This window comes from Boleophthalmus pectinirostris, unplaced genomic scaffold, assembly GCF_026225935.1.
Source record: "Boleophthalmus pectinirostris isolate CB_2022bp ecotype Guang Dong unplaced genomic scaffold, ASM2622593v1 HiC_scaffold_2, whole genome shotgun sequence".
NCBI classification, from domain to species: Eukaryota; Metazoa; Chordata; class Actinopteri; order Gobiiformes; family Gobiidae; genus Boleophthalmus; species Boleophthalmus pectinirostris.
Window position 1 is genome coordinate 19644404 of NW_026571152.1, and position 20656 is coordinate 19665059.

General features: G+C 39.9%; 1 protein-coding gene across 1 annotated transcript; it reads left to right on the forward strand.

Annotated features, from left to right (window-relative positions):
* The first annotated feature begins 1391 nt into the window (after positions 1–1391).
* Positions 1392–8277, forward strand: LOC110166863 (peroxisomal succinyl-coenzyme A thioesterase-like). The gene is made up of 11 exons (XM_055155725.1): positions 1392–1548; positions 3975–4185; positions 4529–4628; positions 4764–4954; positions 5022–5191; positions 6079–6198; positions 6295–6377; positions 6974–7067; positions 7252–7332; positions 7677–7818; positions 7921–8277. Exons 2-11 carry the CDS (start codon positions 3990–3992, stop codon positions 8046–8048), a joined length of 1305 nt encoding a protein of 434 aa, XP_055011700.1. The 5' UTR covers positions 1392–1548; positions 3975–3989; the 3' UTR covers positions 8049–8277.
* Positions 8278–20656: the final 12379 nt, after the last annotated feature.

The window sequence follows — 20656 nt, forward strand, 5'->3', positions numbered from 1 at the left end:
TCTTCTCTAGACAAACTAAATCCTGCATCAAAGGTTCAAATATTTTCTCGTAACCATAAGATCAGATAAAGTCACTTTTACATAGCAGTGCCAAGTAGATTGAGGACAGGGTTGAACTGCAACCAGGAGGCAAGTTTCCAAAAATCCAATAAAGACCATAAAATTTTATGTGTGTGTGCATGTGTGTGTGTGAAATTCCCAACCGGTTGCAAACCTCAAAATCATCAATATAAAGAAATTCTTAGATGATCAATTGAAAAAAAAAAAAAAAAACAGAGAGAAAGGATTATTTTTGTGATGTTCACTATCCTGGAAACATGCATGTAATTGTGAATTTGGCTTTTTATGGTTATCCAGAAGTTTACTGACTATGTCTTTACATACAAGTAGTTGCTGGAGAGTTAAGAAGTGGAATGTACTGATATGTTTGAATGTTTTTATTGAGTCTAAAATGTCCCGAAATCTTCCGGTTTCACAACATTGAAATGATCTATATAGAATTTTAAATGTGGTTGCAAGTGCATCTCCTTTTCCAATAGATTTAACAAGAGGATTTTCAGAGTATAAAGCTAAACATAACATTGAAAAGGGATACATTTGTCTGAATGCCATGTTTGTTCAAAACATCCAAAATTCAACTATGTGACAGAGGTAAGGCAGTGGAAGTAAACAGGAAATGTAGGTCCCCCAGTAAACTGTCTATTGTTGATGTTGGTACATGTGAAAAGACCTCCAACTTTAATAAGACTGAGGCAAGCTTTTTAACCACCATCTCTTCTAAACCTTCACCAACTATACCAGCTTCGCTTAAAGAACCCAAGTCACAGTTAGAAGATCCTTCATCAGCACTTGTGTTCACTACTTCATCTTTGAAGTCTCTAAACGTGCAGTGAGAATCATTTTTAGTGTTATGAGTGCAGAAAGTAGAGTCTATTCATTTTGAAAGAACAATTTTTGTATACACACTTTTTTTGAAAACTTTTGAGATGGGTGATAATATGAACAAAGAATTCATTACTGCTTGGTACTGCCCATTGTGGCTTTCAGTGTCTTTATGTCTTTATTTCAGTAGCTTTACAGTGTCTGATAATTTGGAAACTGGTAGATACAGTCTCTGAGCAGAGCAGAGTCTCTCCATATTCACAAGCTGAAAAGAAAAAGACACAAAGTATTAATAAAATGACAAACACATCTTAGGTTAACACTGTAAATTTTCACAAATAGATCACATAAAATTTGATTTTCAGTTCCAAAGAATTGTAAACAATCCATTTAAAAAATGTTATGCTCTACCCAGTTAACCACTGACTGAAGAAGTTGACTCGCTCATCAAGGTAACGCCCCTTCCCACCCACACCACTGGATTAGCAGAGTGCAGGCTGTAATCTGCATTTTCACTATAGTATGAAGGCTGCAACATTTGAATCCTGTGATTGCATAGTCAGTGATATTTTAAGCCTTTGTTTCTCCATGAGATGATGTTGTGATACGTTATTGCCATTGTCAGACAGTGTGCCAGATCTGACAGAAGAAGACCAGAGAGAACAGGTGAGTCTGTACTAAGATGTGGTGAGGCGCTAGGGAAACAGGTTTCACATTTACTGATAAAAAAAATAATCAACTTGCACATGGTAACCTAAAGATTCTATATCTACTCCAATCTGCCAAAATCCTCTATTTAGACCTGGGCAATTAGATGCAACTTTTGTGACTTGGAAGAGAAATTTTACTGAAGCTCAAACTAATTTGTATATTGATGGTCAGTCTGCCTCATTTGCCCAACTCCATGATAAATAAAATATTCAAAATTCACACTTCTTTCGCTACCTTCAAATTCAGCATTTCATAAAACAGACACACAAACCATTATGTACTTATTCCAGCTTCTCACAAATTTAATGACAAACTGTGGCTCTCCCCTGATTCTAAACATCTGATCTCAATCTGTGAACTCTTTCACTACCTCTGTCTCCAGAGAACACTTGCCGGAAGCATGGGTTAAAGATTTAAATTTGGATTTAATTTGGATTTTATTGGATAAATTTGGATTAGTTTGGATTACTATGGGAGAAAGCTTTGGCGCAAATTCATTTTTGCTCCATTAATAGTAGTTATCGACTTGTCCAGTTCAAGGTGGTACAAAACGCGCACTGTTCTAAAACAACATTGCTTAAAATGTTTCCCACAGTGGTTTCCCAGTGTGAAAAATGTTCCTGTGCCGAGGGAACACTTGCTCAACTTATTTGGTTGTGTCCACAATTATTTGCTTTTTAGTGTAAAATTTTTAAGTGGTTTTCTAAGTTATTCTAGAGACAATTAGACTGATTACAGCATAGCTCTATTTGGATGTTCTATAGACGCTGCAGCTTGGGATGGTGGTGGCCACTGTTGGGCAAGTTACTTTGAAACTGTAATGCGTTATTTATTACCTATTACTGTCATTTCAAAGTAATTTGTTACATTACAATATTACTGCATTTAAAATGTAAGGCATTACATTACTATTGCATTACTTTAAGTTACTCTCACCAAAATAACTTTTGCGCTGTATATGGACTGAACCAGGACTAAACCAGGTCTAAAGCAGGACTAAACCAGGTCTAAACCAGGACTAAACCAGAACTGAACTAGAACTAAACCAGAACTGAACTAGGACTAAAACAGGACTCACTGTAGGGACGGGCTCGAAGGTGACCGCAGGAGAAAGGAGCGGCTCTGCTCCGCACCTCACGGAGGTAAGAGCTGCTGTCGCCCGATCGCTCTTTATGGACCCTGCTGCTCGGGCTCGCGGCCCTGATTTCAGCAACTATTTGCGGGTACAAGACCCGGTGCAAGAGTCTGTTACAGCGCGTAACTTCTACCTTCCTTCAGCGTGTCCAGAAGTCCAACTTTTTGTGTGATGGTTTGCATCTTCCTCTGCCTTTTGGGTGCGAGCGCAGGAGCCTTTGTCGGTGCAGAACGTTTCGTCGACGTTGTGGGTTTCGTCGGGGAGAAAACTTGCAACCGTACAGCACTTCAGAATCACACTGCTAGAGACCGAACATGTATTTAAATTTGGCAGCTGAACACATTCTGTACTGTACTGTACAGGAGACAGGAGTCCCTTGGCCAGTCAGGACGCAGCGGGAGGGACGCAATATGCATTCATACAATGTAAAAAAAAAAAGGGGGAGGCATGCAAAATTGCACAAAAAAACAAACAAAAAACAAATCTGCGAAACAGCGAGACCGCGAAAAGTGAACTGCGATAGAGGGAGGGACGAGTGTAAACCAGGTCTAAACCAGAACTGACCCAGGTCTAAACCAGGTCTAAACAGCGTGGAGTTCTTTGTCAGTCCTTTCGCCCGCGGTTACCTGAAGGTCTATGAGGGCGCATCTCCGGCGTTTCACCGCTGCTGATATCGAGGTGATTTTAGCGAATTTGTATGAAGAAAAACCCACCACTTCAATCCATGTTAAAAAAAACATTGTAACGCGCGTGACTCACATTTGTACCGAGTAAAATATTACTATTTTTTCCCCTGTAATGCCTTACATTACTGCGTTACAGCAAAAAGTAATGCATTACTGTAATTCGTTACTTTTATAACGCGTTACTCCCAACACTGGTGGTGGCTAAAAAACGTATTTTGTTGACATGGAAGTCCACCACACCCCCAAATTTTGAAGATTGGCTTCATGAAATACTATCTGTAATTCAAATGGAGCGTGTTCGATTGGACACTTATGAACAATTAAGAGACATGAAGCTATATGGGGAGCATTCCTGGCTCAATGCCATATCACCACAAATTGATAAATGGGACATACATACTGGATCTTGACTGTTAGAAGAAAAATACATTTGTGTATGATATCTTTAAATAAAAGTCATTAAATAAATAAATACTAAATGTTTACCTTCACATCACAACAAATGTAAGATACACAGGTATATACATCCTTGTTATGAGAATAATATGTATTTTTTGCAGATCATTTTGGCATTAATGGCAAATAAACCGAGTGGTGTGCGGCTGTCCGTTCACCCATCCCGAGCTCTTGTGGATGAGAAGTTTAAAGTGCTGGTCCAAAATGCTCCTCCTGGGACTGAGCTGACGGTGCGCTCCCATCTCCTCAGTGAAGACAAACACAACTGGGAGGCGTTTGGACACTACATGTGTGACAGCACCGGGACACTCAACTGTAAGTCTCTCACTAAGTATTAATACTCCCCTGTTCACTTCAGTCTTTTGCCGGTGGAGGGCCCATCACCTGCTAGTTCCAAAGGAGAATGCCTGGAATGTTCCATTAAATGTATTATATATCATATATTTTCCTGAAGACAAGTTATGCAAGCACACCATGTTAGAGGTCAAATTTGTAGAAAGGTGACTCTGCCATTAGTAACAGTATACCTGTCATTGACTAAATGCAAGACTTACCTGATATTTTAGTTCTCCAGTAAAAACAGTTACACCTCCATGGAGACAAGCAGGTGGCTGACCTCAAATCTGAAAAGTTACATAGTGCACCTTTGCATTGACAGTGTGTGAGGACCCCAGCCTGGGTGGGACATATGAAGGAGTGGAACCAATGGGATTACTGTGGAGCCTCAGACCAGTGCCAGGGAGTAAACCTGGACTCAGGTCAGACATTATAATGTGTGACTGTTCTTTCTACAGTATTTTTGTGTAGCAGCACATGTGATGTAAGAGTGGGTACGAGATGTAATGCAAAGTGTATCTAATGAGTGTGACTAATGCAATATAATAATGGCTCAGGATGAGGAAGACCAATGTGGAGACCCCTCTGGAGGTGACAGTGTCAGTGTACCAGGGCCACCTGTCAGAGGGCTTCAAGGAGCAGAGCTGTCTGGCTGCTGTGCTGGTGGAGCGCTGGTACATGGCTCCTGGAGTCCAGAGGATACCAGTTACAGAGCACGACCTCACTGCTACACTCTTCCTCCCTCCAGGTGGGCTCTCCTTCTGCACAGTGTGTGCCAGGGGTTGACTTTGTTGTTCACAGAAGATTTTATGCAGGACCTGGCCCGTTTCCTGCTGTCCTGGACCTCTGGGGAGGAGGTGGCAATCTAATGGAGTATAGAGCGTCTTTACTGGCGTCACATGGGTTTGCTGCTCTGGCCCTGGATTATCTGAACAATAAAGTCACAATGACAACTGGAAAAAGGATGAAGAATGACTACTTTGAGGTAATGAAGATCTTTTTTATTTTGTCTTATTTTGTCAACTTTGAAACTTGAAAGGCTGCTGTGTCAACATCACAATAGTGGATGAGCAGCTCACTCTTTTTATCTTTAGGTAATAAATAACTTTGGTTTAAGATTAAAAAAGGCTGCAGTAAATTTAAGGTTCAGTGACCTTATGTCCCCCAATTAAAGCACAGAACAAGTTGTTCTAAGGCACAGGTTAATATGTAAGCCACATCTAATCAAAGTTTAATCAAACTTCAGTATTGGTACAATGGGTACACACTGAAATAGCACAACATAAAAATATTTATTGAGGGTTTGATCTTCCTGTTATCTGCAACATTTTGAGAACTTTTTACCATTCAAAACACAGACACTGTGCTCTAGTTGTTTGCCAGTGGAAAGGACACTTGTGCATATTTTACACTTTTCACTTATATTCTGTTTCTTTCACCACTACCACCTGAATGTATATGCCTTATTGTAATTATTTAAATATAACATAAGCACTGTGGGTCCATGCTCCTACTTAGAAGCATAATTTTAGAATGAAAGAGTAATTTGGTGCAAGGCAGTGAAGGATACACTTTTCTGTCCTTGCTAAATTAGCCACATGTTAACCAGATGGAGAACACATGCCTGTGGAGGAGATGAACATTTAGAACAGGACTTGGGCAGCGAGTGATACCTGAATGCCTTACCATGCCCAGATTAGACAAGGCAAGATGCCTTGTATTTGAGAAAAAATCTTTGATGAGCCTCCACACAGGCCAGATTAGGGAAGAACAGGAAAGAACTGTATTCCTTTTTCATCACTCTGAAACAGATGAATGAACAGATTGACCATTATGTTTGATAGTACATGTAGCTTTTTATTGCTTTTCTAGACTGCCTATAAATTCCTGGAGCAGCATCCTCAGATTGTGGGCAGCAGGATCGCCATGTGGGGCCTGTCTCTTGGTACATCTATGACCTTAAAAATGGCCGCTTACTCCAAGGTCATGAAGGTGACTGTGAACTTGTGCTACAAAGATTTCCATATAACCATAAAATACCATCCACATAAAACTGTAATGTCATTGTGGTTTCTTTGTGTTTCTCAGCTTAGATGTGCAGTGTGTATCAACGGAAGTCACGTTCAGCCAGTGAACGGCAGCGTTGAAGATATATTGAACTCCTTTCTAATGTAAGTTATGTTGCTGCTAACAGCTTTATTATCATTTTACTTTTAGCCATTACATAAGTCATTGGAGATGACAAATGCACTGTCAAATCTAATTTAAGTGTAATATAATATCCCTGACATTGTAGTTTGAAGATTGCATTGCAAGTTTCTGTTATTTTTTCATCAGCTCTTTCTGCGAGGTGTGTGATATACCTCTCTTTGTACCTAATTCTATTCACCTTATTCTGACCCGCCCAATTTTGTCTCTAAATTCTCCTAAACCATGCTTTCTTGTGGTGGCACTTCTGTTAAACGGGAATATCATTCATTTCAATGGAGAATTTGGGAACATTTTGCATCTTAAATATGACATAAAGTTCATTTGTGTAACATGTTCTGTTTTCATGTGCATCAACAAGATTCTCACTGATTGTCTAGGGGTTTTAAAACAGCTTTTTAGTCATTATTGAACTTATGTTTTGTTATGAACAGCAGTCCCACACAAAATAATACAACCTGAATAATAATGGCGACACACACAAACTTCTGGAATAAGGTGAATAGCACTGTGCTTGGCTAAAATGTTTCATCATGTAACAAAATCAAATTTTATTCAGAAATAACGACAAAACCCGCATCAGTGAGAAGCAGGAAGTAATATGGCATGACCTGCTCCTGCCAATCCCTGAAGACCCTGCATTCAAAGTAGATGTGAGTACGAGGGATTTATAGATATTTAAACAGAAAAGCAATGGAGAAATGCTGAAGTAACATTACTAACCCTTTTTATGTGGGATCTTTGTATGTTTTACTCAAGGCAATCTCACCAGCAACCACATTTATATTGTTTTGTCTTGTATTGTTTTACTACAAAAATGTTTTTCTTCATGTGCAGATGGGACGTGTGCAGTGCCCCCTGTTGTTAGTGGTGGGTCAGGATGATCAGAACTGGTCGTCTTTTATAGGTGCTATGGATGTGAGTTCACTGTATTTGGGGATATCATAGCAGCTACTGCAGTTTGTAAGGTGGAAAATATTAAAACATAAATTTAGATGTGTTAATTTTTTTATTAATAAAAATTAAATTCATATTCAGTATATTTATCAAAATAAAGTTATCAAGCAAAGAACATCAAGAATTTGATTTTATTTATTATCTGAATTTTAACAATAGCTAGCTATTCTCCCTATATTGTCCTTGTGTCTCACTTAATGTCTGAATGCTGGGAATTGTGAAGTCTTTACTTTAGTAGACATTTGATTGCATGTTGCTTACATTTCATTCCTATGGTAGTTAAAGTTGTTGATGTTTTGTGTTAGATAAAGGCAATGATGGAGAAGGCTGGGAACATTCACCTGCTCACTCTGCTCGCGTATTCCGATGCTGGTCACCTGATCGAGCCTCCGTACTCTCCACTCACACGGACCAGCAACTTCAGATCACCTATAACCAAAAAACTGTGTAAGAGAAGATGTAAAAAGTGCACAAAGTGTAGATCAGGACTGGGGGATTAAACACATGATGAGATGTGATTTTCCTTTTCTTTTTCTTACTGTTTTACAGTCACGACATTGTGGGGCGGGCAGACTGTGGGCCACGCTCGAGCTCAGGAGGACTCCTGGAGAAAGGCTCTTGTATTTTTGAGAGAGCACCTTTATGACAGGACAAAAACATTCACATCAAATCTATAAGATCAATAAATACACGTGTGATGTGATGTGTAGGTCAACTTGTAGCACGCAGGTTTGGGCAATTCGAATAGCTCAAAGAGAAGTCCCTGCATATGGACTGTGAAAGGAAGGTTTTTGAGAGAGCCTTTAGAATGAGGACCACATTGTCTGCCTTGTCTGGACCACTAAAACCTGGGACTGGCACAAGATCCAGAGCACTGGGACTGACATCAAAACAAATGTTTTTGAGACTTGCAGATAAGATGGGTAAAAGACACATTTTGGTCATAAACTCAAATCAAATTAAAATTTCATTTGTTAAAAAAAAAAAAAAAAAAAAAAAATATAATATATATATATATATATATATATTATATATAGAGAGAGAGAGAGAGAGAGAGAGATAGATGGATAGATAGATATTTAGATAGATATATAGATAGGTATATAGATAGGTATATATTAGGGATGGGCATTCGATGAAATTTTCTTAATCGATCGTCGGAAGAATTAACGATCGATTATCGATTAATCATTAACGTTTTTATATTAAAATGATCATCATTATTATTACTATCTGCACTACTAATCTGCATAAATAAATTCAACTTTACGACATATAAACCGTAACGACTCTAGAGCCACATCAATCCGTTTTAGATTATATTCTGTTTAATTCAGTTTTGCGCAACTCTCACAGAAACGAAACTTAAAACCGCATCGCTAATTTGCATAAACTCAGCGAAGATAAAACTACAGCTCTTGTGTCGCTGATGCGGTTCAACTTCTGTTGGATTAAAAGACATGATTCAGTGGAATACAGGTTAGTGTGACCATATTTGCGTTTGTCAAAACCAGGACACTGTACGGGGGGAGGGAAGTGGGGACTCGTCATCGACATTGCGCGACTCTCACCTGGTAAAGCTTTTTCCCACTGGACAGAGAAACATATGTTCCTGCTTTATACACTGCCTCACACTTGTCCCGAACGCAACGGAAAGCGTGGTATTTCTTGTATAAGTCATCGTTAAATACACATTTGTGCTTCTGTACGCTGCAGACTGACCGACTGTTTCTGTCTGCTCGCTCCTTCTGAGTGCAAAGAGCTACATGTACGGACCCCTGTTTGGTCACGCTACGCACAACAACCTACATTCGATTTGTCGATTAAAATTAACGTAATCGATGAAATTCTTAATGATCAAATATCGATTAAGCGATTAATCATGCCCATCCCTAGTATATATATATAGATATAGTCGTGGATAAAATTGTTGGTACCCCTCTGGTAATGAAAGAAAAATCAACAATTTTTTACTGAAATAATTTTAAACTAAGAAAAGCAATAATAAATAAAAAATTCCTGACAGATAACCAATCAAAATCAGTGTCCAGAGACTAGAAAGAAAATGATAGCAAGCAGGATAAAGATAAAGACAATAAGATCATCTCACATGTTATTCACAAGTTTAAGGTCCACAGGACTGTAGCCAACCTCCCTGGACGTGGCTGGAACTAAAGAGCCCAGAACAACCTACAAAGAAATTAAATATGAACTCGAAGGGCAAAGGACATCAGTGTCATATTGCACTTTTTGAGCCAAAGTGGACTTCATATGAACACCACTGTTGAGAGCAAATCATAAAAAAGTGAGACTGGAATTTGACACAGTGCATACTGACAAGTCTCAAAGTTTCTGGGAGAATGTCCATTGGACAGATGAGACAAAAATGAAGCACACCAAGAGAATAGCACTATCCCTTCTGTGAAGCATGGAGGAGGCTTGGTCATGTTCTGGGGCTGTTTAGCTGCATCTGGCACAGGGTGTTTTGAATCTGTGCAAGGTACAATGAAATCTCTAAACTATCAAGCTATTTTGGACCAAAATGTGTTGCCTAGTGTCAGAAAGTTTGATCTCAGTTGTAAGTCATGAGTCTTCCATACTTCCAACAGTACACACAGCTAAAACACCCAAGAATGGCTAAGAACAAAACATTGGACTGTTCTGGAGTGTTCTTCTCTGGGCCCAGATCTCAACAATTTTATCCATGACTGTATATAATTTAAAGTAAACACATTTCCACAACAGTTTATATATATATATATATATATATATATATATATATATATATATATATATATATATATATATATATATATATATATATATATGTGTGTGTGTGTGTATATGTGTGTGTGTATATATGTGTGTGTGTATGTATATATATATGTGTGTATGTATATATGTATATATATGTGTATGTATGTATATATATGTGTATGTGTATATATATATATATATATATATATATATATATATATATATATATATATATATATATACTGTGGAAATGTGTTTATTTTAAAGATGTATTAAAAAAATATTCTATAGGGTAGATCTTTATTTTAGTCAAAAAAAAAAAAAAAAGTGTGAAAAAATATTTATCTGATTATTTTACAGCTGCTTTGTGAGTGGACATTTATGTCCTTAGGGTCCTAAGTGTGACTTTTTTTCCCCACCATTTTCACCATTATAGCCTGGCTTCAATTTTCTGGAAAATATATTAAAATTGTACAGGTAATTTTTTCACTTCAAGTAAAATCCAAGTTTTCAGACTGGCATTTAAAGGGTTAAATATAAATGGATGTTTATAAATTTGCTATTTTTGATTAGAGCAGAGATAGGTCTTTGGATTTAGTTGAAAAATCTATGAAAAATTATAAATCTAACTGTTTTTGTGAGTGGACATTTATGTCCTTGGGGTCTTAAGTGTGACACTTTTTTTTGTTCTGAGTGAAGTGAAATAGTGGGCTGATAGAAAAAAAAAAAAAGGTTAAACAGATAAAAATGTCCACATGAATGTTTGAGGGTTAAACAGTTCTGCCTTAAATTTATTCAATTACAGTTGGTTTTGTGCATCTAAAATACCTAGAAAAACTGCCATTTTGACTGTAAGTGGGGTTTTCTCTTCACATGTCTGACCTGTAATTTGGTCCGGTTTGGGCTCCTTTAAGATAAAAAGGTTTAATACATTCCAGATGAGCAATAACATCTCCAGGGACAAAAGCATTTGACGGACATGCACCTACTGCGTTTGTTGGATTATCTTGTTCTTCGGACATGCTTGAATTAGGTGAAGACATGTTTTAGCTTCTTTGTGTCTTTTATTTTAACGTGCGGCAAAACATCACAGCGGCAAGACAGCGGACGTGAACTGAACAGGAAGTGCATACCCATAAAAATAAAACATTCACAGTACAAAATAAAGTGCATAATAAAGGTACAATAAAATAATACTGTGTATGAGAACACAAATCTAACAGCACCTTTAAGCCCCACAACTTTACCCAAACTATACTTTGACATGAAGATGTTTAGTTCATTGATATTTAGCAGGAAAAAAGAAAAAGAAAAACACACATCTTTACCATGCGCTTCTCCACAGACCTGATTTGTAACTTAATTAGCCTGTTGGAAATCACACCTGCTGAATGTGATTGGAACATTCCAAGCACAGCAATGGCATATTCATAGAAACAAGGTGGACCTCCAACCAAAAAGTTACATGATGCTATTGCAGGTTGTCCACGTATTTCAGCTCCCCGTCATGCATCCTTTTGAGGACTTTTTCATATTCATATACCATAGGCTAATTTGTTATAATGTTACTATCGCAGTGGTCACTGTTCTGAAACCCGTGGATAGACCTGGATTTATTTTCCAATTTTTACGGTAGTTAGTGTATTTATTTTATATGAAGTTATAAACAGGTTCACTAGAGGGCGCCATTTCTCTATTTTACCTTTTCCATTTCGTTCTCGTCTAACAGGCTGCATTGTGACGCTCATTAAGTTCAACTGAGTCTAACTGCACGGTGCGCTCCTCTTGTCTGCACCGACGGATGCGCTCGCTCTTCTCCGCGTTAGGACACACAAGAGGATGTGTTCGCATTAATCGGACCCCTACTCTTCAGATTCTACTTGAGTCTCACCACCGCTGGGATAAACCTCTTAAGTCAAATGTGTTTTTGCAGTGATGAATCGACTCAAGGAAAACTGTTTAACCCTTGTATTGTGTTAGAAAGCTACACGCGTCTTTAGTGTTACCGGGTCAAATTTGACCCGTGATTTAACTCAGCCTGAAAATACTTAAAAACACTAGATATCATCCAATATTGTTTTTCCCCTCATAACTAACTTAGTATGTGTTCATGTCCATGGAAACATTTTTATTTTTTTATTTTTTTTGGCTGCACAGACCTTTTATCTTAAAATATACCACTCGTTTTTGATTACAAAAACTGCTTAAATTCACTAATTATATTTCCTATAGTGATAAAATTTGTAATTATATTATATAATTATACTATAATCATAATAATTTTATATATAATACATATAATATAAATCTAATTTATATAAGTATAATTATATTTGAAGGACTCCACTCTCTCCACTTTTTCACCGTTGATGTACAGGGGGCAGGGGTAGCTCTGTTCTGCTGAAAGTCCAGGAGGAGTTCAATAGTCTTGGTGATGTTCAGTGCCAAGTTGTTAGTTGTACACAACTTGCTGAGTTTCAGGACCTCATCTCTCCCCCTCCACTTGTAACTGGTCTGTCCTAATCTTCATCATATCATTCAGAACAAAATATATAACTTTTTATATCTGAGATAAACAAGAGCTAGAAATTTCTTATTTCTCTGTGTTCTCTTTGTTCTCCTACATGTAAGTCTCCATGTTTTTCTCATGAGTTCTTCCAGACTTTTCTCTGATTGGTTATTCTGCCTGTCAATCACGGCCATTGAAAACCGAGTAGGTAGGATATATTTCCAGATGTGGATTTGGCTGAGCATACCAGAAGGTTGGTGATTTTATTTCTGCTCAGGCCAGTGCATATTTTCTTTGTGTTATTTGTTTCTACACTCATTTGTTGGTTTTTGGAGTAACTTGTGGTTAAAATGCTCAGCTTCACTGCTAACATTAGAACTCCTCCAAAGAAGTGATATTTTAATGTCTGACTTTAAACTATTCTTTTTGTGCGATTCTTAAAATTCAACCACAGCATTTATGAAATTTCTGGTTGATTGTGAAGGCTGTACCAAGTGGTGAAGTTTCTTGAGTGCATCACATGTGCATATTAAACATTGAATTTATATATTTGTTTGACATTACACATTGAGTTGTTTAACCACTGAAATCTTATGTATGTTTAAAGGTACCACTGTGTGAAACATGTATGCTTTTAAAGTAATCCTTTGCAGATATAGGCTGTGTCCTTTTAAGGAATTTCATCGCAGAGCAGCAGCAGTGGAGATGGTTCGGCCTGGTGCGAAACTCAACAAACTGGTGATTTACATTTGGCTGCTGTCAACTCCCTAATCCTAAAGGAATGCAGAGATACTCCAGGGAAGATTCAAGGCGTTACCTGTTCAACATATTATTTGCATATTCATATGGATGTCTGATAAAACCTGGGTTAAGGGAAACCAGAGGCAGTCAGATTGTCTAATATTAAGACCTCTGTAACCATAGGCAGTTAGGGACAACAATCTGACCCAGAGCTCTGTATTAGAATTGTATTGTTTAGGGAATAAATTCTTTTTGATTTTAATCGATCGATTCCAGTGGTTATTTTTAAGAGAACACGCTTAACGGATTTTGAAGATACCTAACAATTGGCATAATTTCTTCTGAATATTGCCATCGTTGCCTGCCTGTTGCTCTGTAAACAAAATACAGAATAGCCTGAAATTACAGTATGAGCATCTGACAATCACTCAAAAGCATTGTTTTATTTGTGAACATGTGATAATTTTGATAAATTACTTATGAAACATTTATTTGTATTTAGTTTAAATGACATGTAAAAACTAAATACAAATAATTGCTATTGTTGTTGTATTTAGTTTAAATGATGTGTTTTACCCCTGCTTGAACCATCACCTTATCGTGATGGAGGGGTTTGAGTGCCCGAATGATCCCGGGAGCTATGTTGTCGGGGGCTTCATGCCCCTGGTAGGGTCACCCAAAGCAAACAGGTCCTGGGGGACAGGTCAGACAAAGTTGGTTGAGAAGCCCCTTATGATGAGTGACATATGGAGGCCAGTTACGTCGCCCAGAATGGCGTTATTGGGGCCCCACCCTGGAGCCAGGCCTGGGGTGGGTGCTCGACGGGGAGTGTCTGGTGGTCGGGCCTTCCGCACAGGGCCTGGCCGGGCACAGCCTGAAGGAGCGGCATGGGGCCCCGCTTCCGTGGGCCTACTACCTGCGAGAGGATCCATATGGGGCTGGTGCAGAGAGAGCTGGGCGTCAGTCGAAGGCGGGGACCTCGACGACCAAATCTCCGGTCATGGAGATGAGCTCTGGGAACATGGAAGGTCACCTCACTGGGGGGGAAGAAGCCTGAGGTTGAGCGTTACCAACTAGATATAGTCGGCCTCACCTCCACACACAGTTTGGGCTCTGGAACCCAACTCCTAGAGAGGGGCTGGACTCTCCATTTCTCTGGCGTTGGCCACAGAGAATGGTGGCGGGCTGGTGTGGGCCTGTTTATTGCCCTACAGCTCAGCTGCCGTGTGTTGGAGTTCACCCCGGTGAACGAGAGGGTCGCGTCCCTGCGCCTTCGGGTCGGGGACAGGTCTCTCACTGTGGTGTCGGCCTATGGGCCGAACAGCAGTGTAGGGTACCTGGCCTCTCTTTGGAGTCCCTGCGAGGGGTAGTAGACAGTGCACCGACCGGGGACTCCATTGTTCTACTGTGGGAATTCAACACCCACGTGGGCAATGACAGTGACACCTGGAGAGGGGTGATTGGGAGGAACGGCCTCCCTGATCTGAACCCGAGCGGTGTTCTGTTATTGGACTTCTGTGCCAGTCACAGTTTGTCCATAACAAACACCATGTTCGAGCACAAGGGTGTACATCAGTGCACATGGCACCAGGATGCCCTAAGACGGAGGTCGATGATCGACTTTGTAGTCGTGTCATCTGATCTCCGGCCACGTGTCTTGGACACTCGGGTGAAGAGAGGGGCTGAGCTGTCAACTGATCACCACCTGGTTGTGAGTTGAGTTCACTGGTGGAAGAAGAAGCTGGAAAGGCCTGGCAGACCCAAGTGTGTAGTGAGGGTCTGTTGGGAACGTCTGGCGGAGCCCTCTGTCAGAGGGACTCTCAACTCGCACCTCCGGGAGGGCTTCTTACAGATTCCAAGGGAGGCTGGGGAAATGGAATCCGAGGGGGCTTCATTCTTGGCCTCTATTGTTGATATGGCCGCTCGTAGCTGTGGGCGTAAGGTCTGTGGTGTCTGTCGCGGCGGCAATCCCCGAACCCGGTGGTGGACACTGGAAGTAAGGGATGCCTTCAGGCTGAAGAAGGAGTCCTGTTGGGCATTGTTAGCTCGTGGGACTCCTGAGGCAGCTGATGGATACTGGTGGGCCAAGCGTGCTACAGCCCGTGCAGTTGCGGAGGCAAAAACTCGCAGCTGGGGACTTCCGGTGGAGCTAATGGCGTAGTTGGTCACTTCGGAAAACCTCTCTTCCACCTTAACCTTGAATATCCCTAAAACTCGCATAAACCGCATTTTCAACAAGTATTTGTTTTCCGTAAGGGATTTGACTCAGTTTAGGCCACAAAAAGAAAAATGCCCAAAGCTCAACAAGACAAGAACACCTCGTCAGCTAAAACTAGCTCCCAACCGGACCAAGCTAATGCTAGCCAGGCCACGGCTCGCACGGACTCTAAGGTACTCCAAGCAATAAAAGAGCTAAGAGATGAACTTCGGGGGGGGACTACACAAAACATGAACAAACTGAGCAAGGAGATAAACGAAAAACTGGACAAACTAAGTCAGGACATTAACGGCAAACTGGACCACGCAGTGAGTGAAATCAAAAGCCTGATGCAGCGAATGGACGAGACCGAGTCCAGCACAACACAGATGGAGAACTGGGCAGAGGAAGCCACTAAAGCGCTGTGTACATGTTTGGAACAGCACAGAAAGCTCCAGGCCAAGGCGACTGACTTGGAATCACGGTCGCGCAGAAATAACGTGTGCATTTTTGGTCTACCGGAGGGAGCGGAGGGGAGCAGACTGATACCGCAGTACATCGAGAGTTTTTTGAGAGATCAACTGCTCTTACCTGATGATTGTAACCTGAAAATCCAACGTGCACACCGCTCCCTGATGAGTAAACCGCCACCGGAGGCTCCCCCGAGAGCCATCATTGTCAACTTCTTGGAATACTCAATAAAAGACATGGTCTTGCGAGAAGCGTGGAAAAAGAAAATCCAGGTGGGCTCTAGACTCATCTACTTTGACCATGATTACCCCCCCGAGATCATAGCAAGACGCAAAGAATACACTACTATTAAGAAAATACTAAAAGAAAAAGGAATTCGTTTTCAAACTCCTTTCACAAACATGAGGATCCACTGGGAGTCGGGCGCGCGCTCATACACCAGCGCGCAGGATGTTTACAGCGATCTGCGGCGGCGTGGGTTCCAGGTGGAGATGCCGACTCCGGTTGACAGCGTGACCAGCGCAGCGGCGCAACTCCGGGAGCTTTTAGGATGGCAGCAAGTGGAAAACAGCGGACACGCGGCAGCACGGAGAGCGAAAGCGAAACTGCAGGGATTCCAGAGGGAACCAGATGAGTCGGTTTGAGCTGAGCATCTTATAAAGATATGGATCATTGGCCTCTTTTATTTACTACAATCGTGGGAGAGAAGGTACTCCGCCTGTTTGTTTTTTGTTGGACTTTTAGGATGGAAGTGTTTATACAGATAGGCACACCAGCCTTTTTTTTCGGGCCCTCTTATTCCAAGAGGTTTTTCCCTGGATCCTCCAACAGGGTCGTTGTAGAGGAGCTAGAGTCTCTTCTATTTTCTGGAAGTCTGGTTTTAGTTCGTGTTTTTCTTTTACATGTTCAGGTTCAGAAGTTCTCTTGGGGTCACTGTTTCAAACGTGTATACACAACGCTATCTCAATATTTGAATGGTTAATGACTTAAAAATAGCTTCTCTTAATGTAAACGGTCTAAGTAGTCCAGTCAAACGGAAAAGGGTTCTGACTAAACTTACAAAAGATGGAATACAGGTTGCTTTCTTACAAGAAACACACATGTCAACAACCGAACATGAAAAATTTAAAGGTTTTTGCTATCCCAATGCATTTTACAATTCATGTAAAAAAAAATACTAGACAGAGGGGGGTGGTTACACTAATTTCCAGCTCCATAAATTTCGAACTACTTTCTAAATTGGGTGATACGGAGGGCAGGTTTATAATTATAAAGGGGCGGATAGACAATGTCACGGTAACATTTGCCAACATATATGTCCCACCAGAAAGCGATAGAAAATTTCTCAGATCACGTTTTGACACTATAGTCACAAATAGTGGAGGGATATTGATTTGTGGAGGAGATTGGAATACAATACTAAATTATACATTGGACACTACAACCTGCAAAAGACAAAAAACTCACAGATCCAAAGACTTGAATGTTTTGATAGGGGAGTCGGGTCTGTGTGATGTCTGGAGAGCTCTCCATCCTAGAGATAAGGATTTTACTCATTATTCTCTCTCTCACAGGGTTCACTCCAGACTTGACCTCTTTCTGCTGAATATCATCGATAGACACAGAGTGAAGTCATGTTTAATCGGCACATCTGATATTTCAGACCACAATATAATTTATCTGACACTACAATTGTCTGATACTCCCAAATCTACTCGGTGGAGATTAAATATAAGTATACTTAATAAAGAGAATATCATAAAAGAGTTAAAAAGCGAAATTGCAGAGTGTATTGAGGACAACAACAATGGGCAAGTGAGCCCAACAATGGTCTGGGATACCATCAAGGCAGTGATGAGGGGAAAACTCATTTCGAGGACGGCATACTTAAAGAAGGTGAAAAAAGCAACATATGACAATTTGGAATAAGATTTAAGACTTCTTGAGCTTGATTTACAACGCAATTGTAAAGATAAAAACTTGTTTGGAAAAATAAAAGCCACCAAAGATAAAATAAACGATATTGTCCAGGAGGAAGTGGAAAAGAGATTAAGATTTTGTAAACAAACCTTTTATGAGTCTGGTCCAAAAGCAACAAAAATTTTAGCAAGACGCCTTCGTAAACAGGAACAAAAACATGCCGTTCTCGGAATCAGGGACCCCTCTACTGGTAAACTAACACACGATGCTAGACATATCCACAGAGTTTTCAGAAACTATTACAAAAAGTTGTATTCAAGCCCATCTCCTGTGTCGGAAAGCGACATTACCCATTATTTATCAAAATTGGACCTGCCCTCACTGGGGATAACACAGAACGAGGTACTAACTGCCCCTATCACCAAAAGAGAGTTGGACACTGCAATTAGCCATCTGAAAAACAACAAGTCACCAGGCAGCGAGAGAAGGAGTGATATCTGTTATCCCCAAGGAAGGCAAAAATAAAGAATATTGTGAATCTTACCGCCCAATCTCAATTTTGAATGTAGACTACAAGCTTTTTACTTTTATAATGTCTCGAAGACTAGAAGACTATTTGTTGGAACTTATACACGAGGACCAAACAGGATTCATAAAAGGCCGGCAAACTCACGATAATATCAGACGAACATTACACATTATAGAAGAAGCAAAGAGGCAGAAATTAAGAGTGGCTTTAGTAAGTCTTGATGCAGAGAAGGCCTTCGATGGGGTCAGTTGGCAGTTCCTATATAAGGTCCTGGAGCGTCTGGGGTTTAATACAAAATTCATCACATATATTCAGGCTCTGTATAGTAAGCCAATGGCCAGAATCAATCTTAACGGACACCTGACCTCAAGTTTTCAACTATATAGAGGAAATCGCCAAGGCTGTGGACTCAGCCCCTCTTTGTTTGCCCTGTTTATAGAGCCTCTTGCACAGGCAATAAGACAAAATGAGGAGCTTTTAGGAGTTTCTATAGCAAATACAGAGCATGTAATAGCATTGTTTGCCGATGACATCATCACATACCTCCAGAATCCTGATGAGACTTTCCCAAAACTCATGTCAACCTTAAAAGAGTTTGGTCATTTGTCTGGTTATCATTTAAATATAACTAAAACACAAGTTTTAACAATCAACTATTCTCCAAGCAACTCAATAAGACAGTTGTACAAACTTAAATGGGATGCAAAACAAATCAAATATCTGGGAGTCTTCATCTCACAGGAATTTGACAATCTGTTTACCTTAAATTTTAATAAAATAATCGACTCAATCCAGAAAGATATAACCCGCTGGTCATCTTTGACGCTGGATTTTACGGCAAGAATAGAGGCGGTGAAGTTCAACCTCTTGCCAAGATTTCTTTATCTTTTTACGTCACTACCAATTAGAATTTCAGACTCTCAGTTCAATGCTTGGGATAAGATAATATCGAGATTTATTTGGGCCGGTACCAGACCAAGGATCAAATTCAAAACTCTCCAAATTAGTAAAGAATGTGGTGGTTTGGCTGTCCCTAACCTGAAAGAATATTATTATGCAGCCCAACTAAAAAACATAGTGTGCTGGTGTTCTCCTGACTTTGAAGCTGGTTGGAAACAAATTGAGTTGAAGATGGGAAACCCCCCACTGACGGCACAACTAGGAGAAAAAATGAAAGCATGTAGCAGGAGAAATTGTATCGCAGAGAATACTCTGCTAACATGGCAAGAAGTTATTAGAAAATATAATCTGTTGAAAGCAGTTGGAATCTTGATCTGGCCCTCTTCCTCCTCAAGGTTTCAACCGGGTAATACAGACTCAACCTTTTCATCTTGGAAAGAAAAAGGCTTAACAGCCTTGTGTACGTTCATGGAGGGAAAATCCTTTAAATCATTTGAAAATCTGAAAACAGAATTCAACTTGGAAAACACAGATTTGTTTAGATATCTACAAGTACGTCATTTTTACAACACAGAAATAAGACAAGATTATAACAGTAATATTGCCTTTCTAAAAGTATTTACAGATGCTTATAAATGTCAACAAATCTGTCTCTAAACTTTATAAAGGACTGCAAATACAAAAGGGTAATAACACATATTCTGTTAAATCTAAATGGGAGGATGAACAGCATATTGTATTATCAGAGGATGATTGGCTTTTGATGTGCAGCACACAACAAACAACAACTAGCTCCAAAAGGTGGAGGGAATTTGGGTGGAAGTGTCTTATACGATTCTTTATTACACCTCAAATTACTGCCAGAGTACAAGGGTTAGATTCTCAATTTTGGAGACAGTGCGGCCGGTCAAACGCCAGTCACTCTCATATTTTTTGGACATGTACAAAATTAAAATCATTCTGGGATAATGTGTTTGCAAAAACAGATACGATCTTGACTTATGCTGTTCCCAAGGACCCAAAGATATTTCTGTTTGGCCTTCTGCCTGGAGAGGTGATCGAAAAAGCGGACAGATACCTTTTTAAAATTCTGATTTTAGCATCAAAAAAAGCAATAACGAGAAGCTTGCTTAAAAAGGACCCACCGACAGTGAACCAGTGGCTCGATATTATAGAAGAAATATGCTCCATGGAACGACTGACTTTTTTTCTATGTCTCAAAGGACATTTCTTCATGAAACACTGGACTAAATGGTTGAAG